This window comes from Grus americana, chromosome 1 (assembly GCF_028858705.1).
Source record: "Grus americana isolate bGruAme1 chromosome 1, bGruAme1.mat, whole genome shotgun sequence".
Taxonomy (NCBI): Eukaryota; Metazoa; Chordata; class Aves; order Gruiformes; family Gruidae; genus Grus; species Grus americana.
Genome location: NC_072852.1, coordinates 62,330,928 through 62,348,084, shown reverse-complemented (window position 1 = coordinate 62,348,084; position 17,157 = coordinate 62,330,928). Strand labels below are relative to the sequence as shown.

The 17,157-nt window shown below is 39.3% G+C and overlaps 1 protein-coding gene across 3 annotated transcripts; it reads right to left on the bottom strand.

Annotated features, from left to right (window-relative positions):
* Positions 1 to 16: 16 nt before the first annotated feature.
* Positions 17 to 17,156, bottom strand: GLT8D2 (glycosyltransferase 8 domain containing 2). Of its 3 annotated transcripts, XM_054840131.1 has the most exons (10): positions 15,406 to 17,156; positions 14,277 to 14,321; positions 12,742 to 12,837; positions 11,384 to 11,552; positions 9,641 to 9,758; positions 7,529 to 7,613; positions 4,050 to 4,162; positions 3,187 to 3,353; positions 1,450 to 1,562; positions 17 to 617 (listed from the first exon to the last, which is right to left on the bottom strand). In XM_054840131.1, the coding sequence occupies exons 2-10, from the start codon at positions 14,293 to 14,295 to the stop codon at positions 445 to 447; spliced, it is 1,053 nt and encodes a 350-aa protein (XP_054696106.1). In that variant the 5' UTR covers positions 14,296 to 14,321; positions 15,406 to 17,156; the 3' UTR covers positions 17 to 444. The 3 variants fall into 3 exon arrangements, with proteins under 3 accessions (XP_054696106.1, XP_054696116.1, XP_054696126.1); XM_054840141.1 differs by lacking the exon at positions 14,277 to 14,321; XM_054840151.1 differs by lacking the exons at positions 14,277 to 14,321; positions 15,406 to 17,156 and adding an exon at positions 13,883 to 13,960.
* Between the last annotated feature and the right edge of the window lies 1 nt (position 17,157).

The following is a 17,157-nucleotide window of genomic DNA, read 5'->3' as shown; positions in this document are numbered from 1 at the left end:
ACTCATGAAAATGCTACATAAGTTTTCATTTCAGGCTGTTCACTGTGGGCTAGACAACTAGAGACACCTTGTATGTAATACTGCAAGTATTTCCTGTGTGGATTTTTCTACCAGCAGGCATTGGAGTCTTATTTATAAAGACTTTCCATTAAACCACACTGTCTGGTGCTGAATTTCACTTCTACAAATGTTTAATGAAAATAATACTTCATTGTCAAGCAAACCTGTTTCCTCACCTCACGTGTAAGTTGAGATAACCTGAACTGTGTCACGGTCACTCCAGCCTCCCTCTCCAGCTATAAGCACACAAAACTGATTGTCATTTATTCATATATTTAACAAAGACTTCATTTTCTAAAATCTGTTAATTGTACAACATGTTGCATCTCAAACTAATACATACTGCAAAACATAGTGTATCGATGCATTTAAGTGTTTTCAGTATCAGCTATCGGGACGAGTTAATTTGAACTTCCCTGAAGGGTCAGGAATAAACCAGTTTTCCCAGAGATCAGTGTGAACGCTGGGATAGTCCCAAGGTTTATATCTCCCATTCCAATGAAGTAATTTAGCTTCTTGAAGAAAATGCTCTGAGTAACGGGTATCGGGACTCCAACCTGTATGGGAAGATGTTAAAAAAATAAATAAATAATGGAAGACACTATAGAGTGAGGTAAATGCAGTTGGTTTTTTTTTAAGAAGTCCAATTAGTATGGCTTCACCTGTTAATAGGCAACTAGTTAGAGTAGCTTTTTTCAGCTTCATGCCTCTAATTCTAATCAGCAAAAAATCTCAGCTAGTTTCCCCTCTCTTAACACTTTTAACATTTTGGCACAGCTGGGGTTTAAAAAAAAAATCCTTCTACTAGTCATTTTACTATACCAGGTCAACCATTATCTTTTTCCCTGGATGATTCACCATTCCCAGATGAAAGGTAACTACATCCTCCAGACTGCCAACTACACAAACATGGCCAGGCATCCCGTCTTCTTCCACTGTGCCTACCGAAAGTATGTCTGATTTTTTTTTTTTTCAGTCTCACTATATTCAGATCTTTCATACGTTCTTTCCATAGTTTATGACAGTACAGGTTAGCTGGTCTTCAAACATGTAACTTTGTCCTTGGTAGTTGGGGGTTTTTTCCCTCTTTTTTTTTTTTTTCCAATTCAACGACTATTAGGGTTTTGGGTTTTTGCAGTGGTGCAACTATTTTGTTTGCTTGAGCTGTTCAGATATTTGCGTAATGACAGCCCTGAGGAACCCCCCCACTCTGCCCTACCCCGCAGAAAGTGGGATTAATGAGCACTGGGGGAAGCAGGGATTACATGCTCTGGATCAGAGGTATTAGGTAATGCATTGAGGTAAAGTAACGAAAGGTACTATGTTAGAATCTTACAAACCGCTCGCTTGATTTAGTTCCAACTGCAAACGGTGGGAAGTTAAACTTACCAAGATGCCTTATGTGCCACATCGGATTAATAGCGGAATACTTTCCGTGAAATACAATCAGCATTGGAGAGGTTGCCACGCCTCCCCCAAGGGTGCTGCTGTAGAGGTTTTCCCTGCAAAAGGGAAAAACCCCAAAAGGTTCAAAACCTCAATCAAAGAATCTTTAGTACAAAAGGCAGAAAATTAAAAACAAGTATTCTGGCAAAATTAAAAATAATTTTGAACAGACTAATTTTCAGCATACTCTTTCCTAATGCTGTTAATTACTTGTATTTGCAACTCCAATTCCTGTAGAGTAAGTTGTTGCTACCAAGGAAAATGGGAGTCAGACCCAACATGATGCCAATTACTTCTACACACCACCTATAGTCTACCAGGCTGACAAAGCTTACAGTAGGAAAAAAGCTGTTTACGTAAAGGAATCAAACATTTTAGCCTGGTTTCTTAAGAAAATGTACATGTTTTCATGTGTTTCATTCCCTCTCTCTTCCCTTTTCCCTCATCCCCCAGCTTTTAGACCCATGAATTAACTTCAAATCAGATTTTGCCAAAGTCCAGTCAGTATAAACTAACATCTAAAGGATTTCCTAAAAATTCCGTGATGAATCCAGGGCCAGGTAAAGTCAAGTCACTGTAAGGAGAGCCATTAGGAGGTAATGGCCAGATCTCTGGCTGCAGTGCGCTTGAGGCCTGGCCGGCCAGTCAGCACCCCTGGGACACTGTGCCACCCGCCTAGCCCAACAGGGAGGAGACCCGGGAAGTACCGAGGGTTGCTTGGAGGCTACGGAACAACAAAAAATTATAACCTCCCCTCAAAACTGGGTTTCAACTGCTAAGCAATTTATTTCACTGTCATTTCAAAAATCCAGCTAAAAGGAACACAAATGCGTTACTAAGGTATAAAATCAACTTTATGGATAAAATTTGCAGTAATATTCACGGAGTTTTTTCAAACGCTTAAAAAGCACAGCAACAGCTTGTCAGGATACGTTACATAAGCGGAGTAAGAAAAAGCGCCATTTGGCTTTTCATTTGTTCACATGCTTGGCATTTGTGTCCCTCCTCCTTGGTCCGTTTCTGAAACTAACAAGTAATGGACATAGTCCAATAGCACAAGCTGTTCAGTTTCAGTTCAGCCTTACTAAATTTAAATTTAACCCTTTGCAGAGACAGAAAATAATTGTCAAGTTTGCAAATACAGGTTAACAGTGAACCAACATAAAGAAATGAACAGTGATTGTTTCACTGTGTCATGACCTATTCATGGTCAATGCCAAAAAGATATCTTTCATGTCAAATTTCTTTCATCTATAGAAAAATAAGTGTTTTCTATTGGTATTTAAGAAATATTGTGTCCAGTTACAGTTTGGCTGACATTGCGTTAGCAGAGACCCCACACACACAAGGGAAGATTCCTCCTTGAAGCCAGCCTCAGGCAAGGAAGAACCTAAGTGGCTTGATCCCAAGTGAGTTTGGTCACCCAAAACACCCAGCGTTCCTCAAGGTTAAGCATGGTTTGTGATTAAACACAAGGCTAAAATTCCAGGTGGCCATTTCCTGGTACACAATTGGTCAGATTTAAGCAGATGGAAATTCTGGACCACGAGTTACTTTGCTTGATGAGATCTCAAAGAAAGACTGCTTGGAGTTAAAAAACTTTTAGGAGCTCTTAAACGGAAAATAAAACTGTAAACTGAGTATTAAAAGTAAAGGGCAAAGCTAGATTTCTACACATACTCTACATTTCTTTGCATCCACTTTTCCAACTGCTTTGTAATCCGTTGATGTTTCCATTCAGTCATGTTAGCCACAATTACTCCAGGATTAAAGGAACAGGTGCTGGGGCTGATGCCAAGATCTCTAATTGCTTGCTTTCTGTAGTCCAGGAATCCCATGTACGTGTTCTAAGAAATAAAAAGCATGTTTATCTCCTGTGAATCTCTATAAAGATAAGTGTAAACGCATCTCTCTACCGCTCACACGGAGACCAGATACGCGCTCCCAAAGCCGAGTTTGTAGATGATGGCTACCTGTCTTGACTTCCATATGACACAAGGCTGAAAAGCAGGATACTTCCAGCTACTAAATTACCTTTTCCACAGTACCATTCCATGGGAGTTGTTTGATAAGGCTCTTCCCTCACCACGTGTTTGTTTTTCTGTAGCTTACTCTCGATGATGTAGCATCCTGCTTGTACTGCTCTGATGCTAGAGGGATTCACTGACAAATCTGGGGAACTCAGCTTAGGAATTAGCCTTTAAACTTGTTTTCCTAAGTTTCATTCCCAATTTGACTAATACAAATATCATATATTCTATCTTCATTAGATGTTCCACAACTGCTCATGATCTACTAATGGCAAAATGCCAAACATAATTTAGTAGAATACAAAGAACAAATGAAATTTAAATTATTACAGGAGACAACTCTGCATAGCGTTACAGAGTTACTACAAAAAGTAGTTCTTGATTATCTGTAAAACTATCACAAAACTATCAAAAAAATAAAAATATAACTTTCACTTTGGGGAAAATGTATAAAATCGTCTTACATTTGTAGGTAAATAAGTTCATTATTAGAATTCCAAAATGGCATCTTACCTGCATCCCTACACTTCTAACCATTTCATGTGTAGAAGGCAGGTCACAATCATCTGAAAAAGCTGCAGCATGTCCAGGTGCTAACTTAGTATCATAGAGTTCCTGGATGTCACCTGATTACAGAAAGGTCAAAAGCATAAGAAGAAACCTACTTGACAGCTACAGAGTTCATAGGATAAGTAACATATATGAGAACAGAAGTTAAGAACATACAAATTTTAGGGGCTAGCTCAGATATTAATGAAAGCTGAATTTTGTAACATGGGCAATTTTCAAATTTGAGTCCTGTACCTGGATGCCTAAGGTCTATATTTAGTTGTTATCATCAGTATGCAATACATCCACATTCTGGTCTGAATGTCCAAAATCAGCTACAACAGAGGCCAATTACACTATTAAGAAGCCTGGTTACAAAGTTCTGCATTCACAGAGCTTGCCTTGGGAGAGGGACCGCACAGGCAGTTTTTCTGAGCCTCTTCAAGTCCCGCAAAAGCGCCACTTCAATCTCTTGCACAGATCAAGTTTTTCCTGGTGTTACTGTGTTTATACCTCCTAGTAAGATACCTGGATTGCCAGCACTGGCCAGTTGAAACGTGCCTGTCACACTTGACCATCCCTGGACCACCCCTGGCTTCACAGACCACCCAACTGCTTCCTGGTGGAGGGAAATAAGATAACGCAAGGCATCTCGCTCATCAGCTGACTAGCAGGTACCCATGATGTGCCAGAAGAGTTTCAGGGCAGGGGGAAGCACAGCGCTGCCACAGCAATTAAGGGAGTCTGCATCCAACCCCCTGCAGCTACCAGCTTTGCTGCTTGGCATGGGTCAGTCACAGGGAAAATGAATTATCTTGGAAGGCCGCACATGGCCCAGTAGCCCGAGGTGAGCCCATTAAAAGCCTGGTAACCGAAAACATTCCCCATACCGCAAACAGCGGAACTACTAGTTCTGAAATAAGTAGAGATTATTTATTTTTCTGAACTCATCAGCTGATTGGAAAACTTGGTTTAGGACTCATGTCCCACCAAGAAACAGAATTTGAATTGATGGGATGCTTGATTGTTTGAGATCAGCATGTCTTACTAAGTATTTTCTCCTGATTCTAAATAGCTTAAAGAGAAAAGCAGAAAAAGGAAAAAAAAATCAAACCAGACAATTCTGGGCTGACAGCCAAAGTTCAGTATGTTTCATTCTTACTGTTTTGCAAAAAGTAATAAATGATCCCAAAGTTAAACCCTGAAAACCCCATTCACTCCTTATCCTGTCAGAAGTCTCAATCACTCCCGCTCGAGACATCTGACAGAGAGCACACTCTCGCATTACAGCTAAGACACAGGGAGCGGCTGCCAGAACACGCTCCTGCCCTCCATTCGCCTCACTCCCACGTGTCCATCTTTATTCCCCTCTTCTGGGCCCTATGATTGCATGGCCCAAGGGTTTGCAAGTTAGGCTGGCTGAAGCAAAGAAAAAAAAATGAAGAAAAAAAAAGTTTGGATTTTTTTTGTACTGCTAGTTTTCTGCCAGGTCAACCAGCTGAACTGGCTCACTCCGCAGCTGCACAACTGTAGATGTGACACAAGTAACATGAGCTGCCTGGGGACAGGAGAGGCCACTTCCCTCAGCAGCAGCCTGCCATAAGCCATCACGTGACACTGCACCTTCATCCCGTAGCTCCAGAAACATCATCAGCTGACATAAGCTGACACCCCTAATGAGAGAGCGAGGCCTACCTCCTCTCTTCTAGCCACACCACCTTGACTCCTACCAGGGAACTAATTCAGGCTGAAAGCAATCACCTTTCTGATGAATGCCTGCGCAGGTGCAAGGAGGGATGCAGGGGAAGCAGTGGGCTCCACTTCAAGTGCTCATGAAACTGGAGTGTAAATGAAGACTTTAAGAACCTTTCAAAGAGTTAAATATTGCTGTTGCCCAGTGATGACAGAATAAAACCAAAAAGCTGAGATAACCACTGGAAACGCGTGTTGAAGAGACTGTGATATGAAGTCTATTGCAAATTAAAATGAGACAGACAGAGCAGATTAATCATATTTTATACAGCAAATAGCGGCCCCTTTAAGTGCAGATGTTCTGAAATCTGCTACTAAAGACAAAACCACAGAAAGGTGCAGAGCAGCAGTGGAGAATAAAATTATACTTTAATCATGTGTAAATTCACTGATTTTAACGTTATTATAGCAAATGTTAATTTAGGCCAAAAAGTTTATTATAGTCATACTCAGTCTTTTCCAAAGGAAATTTTAATCGGAACATCCCTTTAGTATTTAACAAGGATAGGTAAAACGGTTTTGTTGTTCCTGTGTACTGGGCCTGGCTAGGATAGAGTTAATTTTCTTCATAGCAGCTCATATGGTGCTATGGTTTAGATTTGTGACCAAAACGGTACTGATAGTAAGGTTCTAGCTTTTGCTGAACAGTGTTTGCACAGCATCAAGGCCACCCCTGTTTCTCACTCTGCCCCCCCGCAGTGAATAGATCAGGGGGTGCACAATAGACTGGGAAGGGACGCAACCAGGCAGGTGACCTGAACTGACCAAAGAGATATTCCTTTACATCACTTGTTTTCCTCTCTCTTCTTCCACTTATCCTTCACAATTGTTTGTCTGTTTTATTTTGATCCTCAAGTTTTCTTGCTTTTATTATTCCTTTCCTCTTCCCCCATCCCACTGGGGGTGGGGATGTGGGGAAGTGAGTGGCTGGCTGTGTGGTGCTTAGCTGCCCACCAACCACAACTCTCTGAATAAAAAATATTATAAAATAACAATATAACAATATGATAAATCAAGGGAGGACAACTACTCTACAGAGAAAAGAAAAATATACTGGGAAACAGAAGAGAAAAAACCATAAATTCATCTTTATAAAATAATTGTTCCTCTACTTAGATTTCTTTGTATGGGGGAAAAAAAAAGATTTTTCAGGATTTGAATGTCTTCTAACTGCTTTCATTTGTCTAAGAACTCTGAAATCTTTGATTCTGAAAATTGCTATGGATTCTGAGCTGAAGATGCTTAAAATCATGTTTTGAGTGTTTGGAATTTTAACCCTTTTATTTGAGTAAATTCCTCTTGCTCTCAAGAACAGCAGTTCTAGATAAGGAACTGGTAACATTTGTGGGAATTCAAATGCTATAAAGAAATGCATGTCACATACTTAACAGTAAATATTGCAGCACCTAAATGAAATCCATATCTTTCAGCAATTGACCAGATTCAATTAAAATGAAACCCATACATACAATTTTGATCAAAATCAACTATTCAAAAGATATGCGGAGAAAAGTTCTTCTTCAGACTTTTCTTTAAATAAACAAACAAATTTGTAGTTTCCTGGAGTGCAACACTCCTAGTAGCTGCCTCAGTTTCCATTATATCTCCAAACATATTTCCAAACCACTGTAAAAGCTACAATAACTTTGATTTTAATTCTGCTAGGAACTGCTTTTTAAATCACAGCTTACCTTGAACAATGATATCATCGTCCAAATATATTACTTTCTCATGTTTCTGGATAAGCAAAGGAAGATAAAATCGAACGAAGTTCAGCTATTAAACAGAAAAAAGGTAAAGACTAAATGGTAAAGCTGCTTAATGTAGTAGTATCATGCTTCTGTCACTATTAACAACCAGTTTTAACTTCTCTCTTCACCAAGCACTAGCCAGCGATCATTTGCTTCCTCCACCCCAGCTTTACTAGTATCTTGAATCCATTATTATTAGTAGTAGTAATCCCTATTTTATTTACTATGGCCCTAACCAAGCAAAACAGTTGCTTCTTCACAGAATCATTTAGATAGGAAGGGACCTTTCGAGATCATCTTGTCCAACCCCTCTTCTCAAGCAGGGTCCACCCAAACAGGCTACTGAGGACCATGCTGAGCTGGGTTTTGAATATCTCCACAGATGGAGGCTCAACAGCCTCTCTGGGCAACTGCTCCAGTGTTTGACCGCCCTCCCCATTAAAAAAAAAAAAAAAAAAAAAGGTTTTTTCTTGTGCCAAGAGGAAATTTCATGTATTTTAATTTGTGCCCCTTGCCTCTTGTTCCTCCCCTCAGGTATTTATACACATTGGTAAGATCCTCCTGAGCCTTCTCTTCTCCAAGCTGAACAGCCTCAGCTCTCTTAGCCTCTCCTCATATAAAAGATGCTCCAGTCCCTTAATCATCTTTGCAGCCCTATGTAGGATTCGCCCCAGTAAGTCCATGTCTGTCTTGTACTGGGGAGCTCAGAAGTGGACACAATACTCCACATGCAGCCTCACCAGTGCTGAGTAAAGAGGAAGGATCAGCTTCCTGGACCAGCTGGCAACGTTCTTCCTAATGCATTTTTACAGCATGTATCATACAAAACACTTCAAATTTAATAATGTCATCATTCCACTCTAATGGAATGATTTGACTAGTGGCACAGACACAGGATAACAACTTCTACAACAGCAACAAAGAACACAGCAGAGGGAAAGACAACTGAGAATATAAGAACCACAATACTGATTCAGACCATTTTACCCAGCACCTGCCTTCAGAGTGGTCCTAAGCAGATGCTTGGTGAAAAGTAAGAAGTACAAATACACAGAAAAGTTGCTCCAAGTATTCTCCTAACTTTCAGCTATTTTCAGCTCAAGGGATTTCCTGAACCAGATGTGGTCTGTCTAAATATAAACTTCAGTCCTCACTGAATCCCTGTAAATTTTTACATTCATAAGACCTTTCAGCAAGGAATTCTGGAGGTTTAGTACTAATTGCATGAAAAACATGCAACATTTTTTGTTTGTTCTGACTGTGACTCCTACTAATTTAATCTAATGGCTATCAGTTCTTGCATTGGAAGAGACAGTGAGCAACCATCCCCCATCCAGTCCTCCATGCCCCTCAGTTCTGTAGACCTCTACTATTTTCACGCTACAAGTCATATTTCTAGGCTGAACAGTTTTAACCCACTGATTCCTTGCATGAAATCTTTTCCATACATTAGAAATGTCAAAGGCTCAGAGAAGGGCAGCAAGAATAAACATTCTGAACAGACCTGAACATTTTCCGGTGGTGCTACATCTTTTTCAGATAAGGGGACAAAGATTGCAAATACTATGTAGCATGAGGGAAAACCATGGATTTCTATTGTAGCATAACAATGTTCTCTATTTTGATCCTTATTCCTTTCCTAATAATTTCTAACATCTCATTTGCCTTTTCTGACAGCCAATAATATTTAGATTAGTTGTTAGCCTCTGAATTAACCCTGGACGTGAGCAGAACGCAGACAACTCAGCATCATGGAGGCACAAAGATCTATTAGATCTTCCTTCTAAATAAACTGGGAATATATTCTTAAAGATACGAAACAAAGTACCAAGTTTATGCCACCAAATGAGGTCCCAGCAAGACAGACAAATTGCAAGGAGCTTGTTATAGTGCACTTTTACTTCTTGAGTGAGTGCATGGTGTTTGGACCTGATGTGGCTTCTCTGGCTTATATCCACCCTGTGCAATGGAACAGAGATTTAGGACATTTTAAAGCCCATAATAAGCATTAAAAAATGCTGAAAATTTGTTGTGCGATGTTCATTTACTCACAGGCTGCAGTAGCTCAGGACGCGACGCATCTTGTCTGATTTTTCCTTTTAATACCATAGGGTTGAATTCCACAACCTTAAATTTTATTTCTTTGAGTTTAGAATTTTCAATCCATTTTCTGTGATAAAAAAAAGTGATAAAAGAAATACTGAGTGTGTGGCAAGTACTTCCAGTATTAAATCCACAGACTTATAGGAGAATAAGAGACCTGGAAAGCTCACTCCATCTATTCTATCCCAAGACAGAATCACTTATGTATACAGCTATTGCACATGGACATTTGTTTAACCTGTTCTTAAAAAAAATCCCAACAAACAAAACAAACAAAAAACAACAACAACAACAACAACAACAAAAACAAAAAAGCAAACGCCACACACCACCTCCAAAAACAGAGACTCCACATGTTGCCCAAATGACCCATCTTTCACCATCGCTAGCATTAAATGCTATTTTTCTAGGCTTTCTTGCTATAGTTTAAGACCATTTTTTCTTATCCTATCTACTGTGCTTTTAAAGTAGAAGTTAGTTTTCTCCCTTTTACAGTTTTACGTCCTTCAAGATGACTGCCACATCATCTCCTAATTATATTTTCTTTAGAATAAACAAATTCTTTTCATTACTTTGTCAGATTTCTTGGCACTATTGCTTATTTTCTCCTCTGACCTCTCTTCTAAATTCTTGCTGAAGGTACCTAAAACTAAACACCACGCTTTTTCTAATGCTTTAATAATGTCTGCAAGAACAGAAAAAGTTTCCTCACATCTCCTGTGGTCATATATGTCAACATGTATACCCACTATGATGCATGTCTTTTTTTCCTTTTTTTTTCCCCCCAGTTAGTGTGGTCAGTTATGTCATAATTCTTTAGTTTCCAAAATGAGTGCTACCAAACTCCTGCTTCACCCTAAGCCCATACAATCAGCTATTCCCACCTGTATCATCTTGTCATTACCTCTACTGAATGTCATCCCATTTTACAGTTCATTTTTCCAATTCATCCGGATTACTTTGTTTTCAGCTCTTGTCCTCAATGTATCTGCTGTCTCTTTTCCAGCTTCATGCCAACTGCAGATTCATAAGGACCATTATCCACTCTATTACCTAGGTTACTGATTAACTGGGTGTGAAAAACTCACTGTGGAACCCCACTCATTACATCTTTTCACTTTGACACAAATTGTGGGTACCCAGGCTACAGAAATGCAGCAGCCAAAGGTGAGAAGTGCTAAGAAATCTGCTTTAATTTTGATTCATACCTTCCTCCTCTTTTAGACAATGTTTGCAAATGTTAACCACCAAACATGTTTTCATTACAAGCTTCTTTGGGCCTCTATTTATAACCTTTCATACACCTTCTTAGCTGAAGTTAGCTTTAAACAGCAAGTTTTTCTACTCTGAAGTTTAAGACACAGCACCAGACAAGAGGTAAGTGTAGTGCCACGAAGTGGGATTGTGACAAGTAAGCATGTATACACTTACCTTACTGCAGACTCTTCTGCAGCCCATCTACAAAAGGCAGAAGGCACAGGTATGGGCATGGTCTGGCTACTGCACACCCCTTTACACCAGTCAGTGCCTTGCACAGGGCAAAACCGTCCTTTTTGCTACACCTAGAGAATCCTAGGGATTGCTACCAATAGCACTACTTAAATAAAAGTCCTCTAAAGTCTATGCCCACGCTAAGGAGAACCACAACACGGGCCTAACTACAGCATGAAACAAAATAAGGCTGGTATATACCGAATATGCGGGATGGTAGTCTTCAGCCCAACTATGTAGAACAAAACATTAGCCTCTGTGTTGCTGTAGATGCTACTGATTGCTGCTATAGCTGCACCCATTCTGCCCGCAGCAGCACAGATTACGACTGGAATTTCTTCTTCCATTTCCTCAGGACTCTCCAAATCAACTATGAGAAACAAAACTACGTATTATAATAGAAAATTAAGAATCTTTTTATATCAGATCTGGGTCGTAGGAATGAGTATGTAGTTCCATAATCAGTGAAATCATATCACAATCACCCCATTTCCTTACCACATCCTATACACATCCGCATCTGGCAAGGCACACAGCATGAGCTGTCGCTAATCCAGAACTACATGCAGGTTGACTGGACTGCTGGATGCCTCCAAACAGAATATACAACACAGTTCTTGGCATCTTTTACTCAGCAGGGGCACAGTTCAGCCTGTCCTCCATGTAGCTGCTTATTCACATGAAACCTGAAGAAGTTTGAATACCTTTGAGACTTCTACTTCTCAGTTATATTTAGTGCAAATTGAACAACAGGTTCCAAAATTATCAAAGGAAAGAGCTAAGTCAAAGAGATGGTGCAATTGCATGAGCTTCACTTCTTTGGCAAGCAGGCTAGAAAAGAACAGTGCAAAATTTTGTACCAGCAGGAAGTTGCTAATGATAAAAGGAAAAAAATCTAAACAATACTGAATCAATTCACATTACTGCTAAGGAAGATTTTTATCCCTAGCACTGATTAACTTACAGAACTTATAATATAACCATTAAACTCATAACAGCCCCAACAAAAATAGACTGAAAAAAAAAGGTTTATACCAAGACAGAGTTTGTTTATCTTGGGAACAGTGAATAAGCTATTAGTATAAACATTTAATACCAGTCCAATCATATCAACCCTAGCGGGTTTCTGTCACTATATAAATTCCAGTAAAGACTTCTGTTGTAAACTATGTCAAGATTTGATGATCTATCTGAAATGAATAAGTAGGCCAAGAACATTCCCAAAGGGGTAAGCTCTGATCAAAGTTTATTATCACTTGACAACTCCAATACAGTTCAGCACAAATAAGGATACACTCCAGCTTCCATCTACATCAGTGATATCTGGATAAAAATTGGAATCAGAATGACAATTCTTAGTCATTACTATTGATCTCCTACTATTTTATTCAAGTAATTCAGAAGTAAAAAAATTCCGCATCCCAGACCACATCCAACAGCGTGAGTAGCTCATCTACTGCAGGTCAAACAAGATTCAGCAAGACAAAAAGCACTGTTCAAATGAAGAGATAAGGAACATAAACCAAAACATAAATGAAACAGAAGTACAAGTTATTTACCTGTTTCGTTCTTTAATGCGGATGGCACTTGGTGAACTTTGTTATACAGAATGGCACACACAGTTAAGACAAGAAGTAACAGTAAGATCTGGTTAACTGAAACAAAAGGGAGAATTTGGCAACAATCAGTATAATAGCTAATTCCCAAGTACCTTTTTTTAAAAAAATCCAGTTTGCTACCAGTACACATCATAACCTGGATTTGCTGTGTTTACGAAATTCTCCTTTCTCTTATTACTTGATCAAGCAAAGATTTTATGTTAAAAACATAACAGTATCTCTCCCTCATTACAAAAATTTCCAGCTATTTGACTTTCATGGATAATTTGCTCACTAAATCATTAAGCTCCCAATACACATGGGTTATCCATATTTGGAAATTCACATTTCTGACTTTTACCAGGAGTCTGGAACTTTCTTTTCTTGGCTAGTTTGTTGTCTGTTTATCATCACAGGACTTCATAAGTTAATTATTTTTACCTAGCCCTTTCCTTCTCTCATACTTCCCTGATAAAACTTCAAACACAGCAGAAATTTTTTTTCTATTTCAATGTTCAGATCTTCAAGATGCATTTAGGCAAAACTAAAAATACTAGAAAAACAAACCCAGCATGCTACTGAAAGCAGAAATGTTCCAAAATATTTGAAAATACATAAACGTTTTGTCAGGGTTACTTTCATTAGTAAAATAAAAACAAAGCATGCAACAGCAAAGACCTTACTATATATTCTGATTTGCAGTTCCTACCAGACTCTCTTGTACAAGTTTAAGTCATTCAACATACACCAGACATGAGCAGGTACCAGGACAGCTCACTGAGTTCAACAGAGAAGGAATACACCGCTGTCATCAGCAGTGACTTTGATGATGGGAGTTCTTTGTATGGGACTACTTTGTTACTTTTGCATCACCATAAAAAGTATTTAAGCAGTACAAAAGAGCAAAGGAAACAAAGTTTTGAGCTATTTTAATCAAAAGGGCCAACTGACCCGAACTGGGCATGCGAATGAATTGAAATGGGTAAATGTACATCACTGAACTTGCACTAATTTAAACCAGCTAAGGAAACAGCCCATTGACTTCAGGGAAATTTTGGGTACATAACTGAAGGCACACACTGGTCCATTTTCAGTCACTGACCCTGACAGCTGATGAGAATCCCAAATGTCTTGGGGCCACACCTCAATTCCACGTATGAACAGGATTACATGCAGAGATCTGTAAAAAAGCCAAGATCAGTGCTCGAGGCACAACCCACATGAAACCAGCAGCTACCTGCACTCTTAGTGGGAAATTCCAGACCCCAGAGTCTCACGTACTAAAGCAGTGAGTAATTTTAAATTAATGGGATTTATGGTTGTACTTATCTGACTTAGTTACCAGGAAAAGGCTTATCTGTATACTTAAAAGTTAAGCATAAATTAGCAAAATTAGGACTATAAATTTGCATGCAACTGTGACAACAGTTCAATTCATTTGACATTTTTGTTCTCTTTTAAAAATATACATTTCAAATGTTTTTAATCTCTCTTACTTTTCTTTAAAAGAGCCATGTGTCCTGTTGGACGAGAATTGTGATCTGTGGTAGAATAAAAATTAAAAAATAATGAAAAAGAGAGAAAAACAACAACAAAAAAACCCAATAGTAAAAAACAGCACCAGGAGTTGGGGCAGGGGGAGGGGAAAATACAACTATGTGATCTAACCTTTATGCTATGGTAGCTGTATATAGGACAAAAGCCAATTTTTCCTGTTTCCATCTGACTGCCTCTCATTGGTTAATACTCAAGTTCAGGCAGCATCCTAAATTAGTCTCTACTTTGACTAACAAGTTAAATGACAAAAACATTTTTTAAAAAGCTAAGATATGGCTTTGTTTACAAACCACTTATATTCACATCTATTTAGGTCCCAACAAATGACTAAATTGTAGTGAGAGAGGAGTATCTCTGAAAGTCCTTTCACATCCGCAGTACTTATCTACATTCCAGCAGCCCACTCTCTTCATGTGGCATTAATTTACACAGAGAGGAAATCAAGCTTATCGGTCAAAAAAACCACACAGCTGAGAAAGCCCTTCTCTCACGCATTACACACAAGTATTGTTTTCTTATCTATTTTAAAAGTTTACTCATTTAGGTAAGCAGAGAGGCAACAGAACCCCCTACACTCTTGGAGTAACTTTCTAACCCCACTTTAGCTAATCACAATCTTCCACTGATTTCCATAGAGCTGACTACTATCTTTCAATTAACATTTGTAATGATAGTCACAAACAATACCGATGATCACTGCAAGATGAAAGTTGGATAGCCACAGCTTCATGGTATCTTCAGAAATTATTAAATCAACATAAATTGAACCACATTTTAAAATCCAAACTCAGACACCCTCTCACACAAGTTTGAGTTCTAGAACTACAGCATTCCTAAGCCTCAGAAACTCAGATTGATTACCCACTGATTTTTAAGGAAAGAGAGGAATATTTGTTCCCTCAAAATATTTATTCAAATTTTTTCTGACTGTAGACATTAGTTCCTGGAACCTGGCAGTCCCTAACTCAGTTGCCAAATCCTGTAACAAAACGAGGGGCTGCAGAAGGGAAAGCTCAGAAACAGTGACATTACTGCTCAGATATTTCCTGCTTTAATTAGTCTTTTTACCTCTTCAAAGCAGCACAGTATTCGGGACTCCTCTCTCCTGAAGAGCTGTAGAGCTATTTACTTGGATCCTAGATAACCCACAGCTGTAAGCACTCTTGCCAAAGCTTCCTTGACCATCATCCTCCTTTGAAGTCCCCCACGCAAGGGCCTTACAGGGCACAGTAACAGTTTTAAGATTCAATTCCTTTTTCAAACTCTTCAAAGTTTACTTTGGAGTTGTGCTGGTTTTCTTTTCTTCCTCTGCTGCTGAGGAATAGCACAGAGTCCAGACGCCGCACTGGAGGAATGAGAGCCCATAAACCACTTCCAGATGTGCAGAATGATGATGCAGCCCCAGATCTGGCAAACTTGCCTCAGAGCTTCAGCTAGCAGATTGCAAACAAATCCCAAAAGACAAAAAAATCTTAAGGGGGTGGGGGAAAGAGAAGGAAATAAACCCTTCCAGAAGTTACTTCAACAGTCTAGTTGCAGGTTAGGTTTCTAGTCATTATTTACGGTAAATTTGAACACATAACTAATGTGCAAGAGCCAAACAACAATATGCCAAAGTCAAACTGAAAGCCAGTTTTCCCAGTGCCTGTTTGCAGAGTTCTTGCCAGTCGAAAGCTAAGGGAAGCTTGCAGAATTCCACTCTGAACATGTGTTTTGACTTCAATCACCTCATTTCTGAATCTTTGAGCAGGTAAGCGGATCTGAATCCACAGGTTTGGATTCAAAGGGACCTTAGGTGAAGGTAACCAGCCCATGTTGATACTCTGCCTCCTAAGCATTCCTGAAAGCTTTTGCAGTTTTATGTCCACATCGCTTCTTTTATTCAAATACTCAATCCCTTCTAGAAGCCTGTTTTGTCACAAGACTTTCATGAGTACTGAAAGGAATAATAATATTTAATTCCAAACTATTCTTCATATTTTTAGCATGAGGCAGTACAAAACTTATGAGGAATATTCAGTTAAGGTTTTAATAATCGTGTTTTAAATGAAAATGGCTGTTCCATTTGCAGGAACTGAAAATGTAGGTCTAAGTTGAATAAACACGTGAGGCTGAGAGAAATAAAAGATGCTGCTGGGTTGCCAGTAATCTCTAACATGCCAAAACTGTGTTTTCTGTGTCTGATTTTGTACAGAAATCCATCTTTTGCAGAGCTGCTTGAAGGAAAAATAAATGAAGAGTTATACATAGTTATCTGCTTTATGTAGATGGCCACAACTATTACTACTTTTTCTGTACAACTATCTTTTTTTAAGCTGTATTAAGCTCACGTTGATCAAAATCCACCCATGTTTTGTTCATCTGCCTTCCATTTCTATGCACATCCTGAACAGATCTAAGATGCACACAGCTGTACAAGCTTGCAGCATTGGGACCATCTGCTTCACCTAGCAGGCAACCCAGCAGCACCTTCTCTGGATTTCCCTCAGCCTCACGTGTTTATATTCTCACTTAACACCCCCCTCACACAGGAAAGAGAGCAGCTTCTGTCCTGCAGAATGAGATCTTCAGGTTTACTCAGATCATCTGCAGTTAACTGTAGAACTGAAACCCTAGTTTCTCATCTCAACCAGTTGCTCTGTTTAAACCAGCAACTCATTCTCTCAGATATATCAGGCAGCATACCTCGCCTCGCCTACAACTAGCGAGTTAAGAAAAACCAACACGACAAAACCTGTCACAGATTTTTGAGGGTTTGAACGCAAAGCTGGGTGCCCTAAGTTAACTTGCACACACCACATCCGTGGTGACCCGAGCACC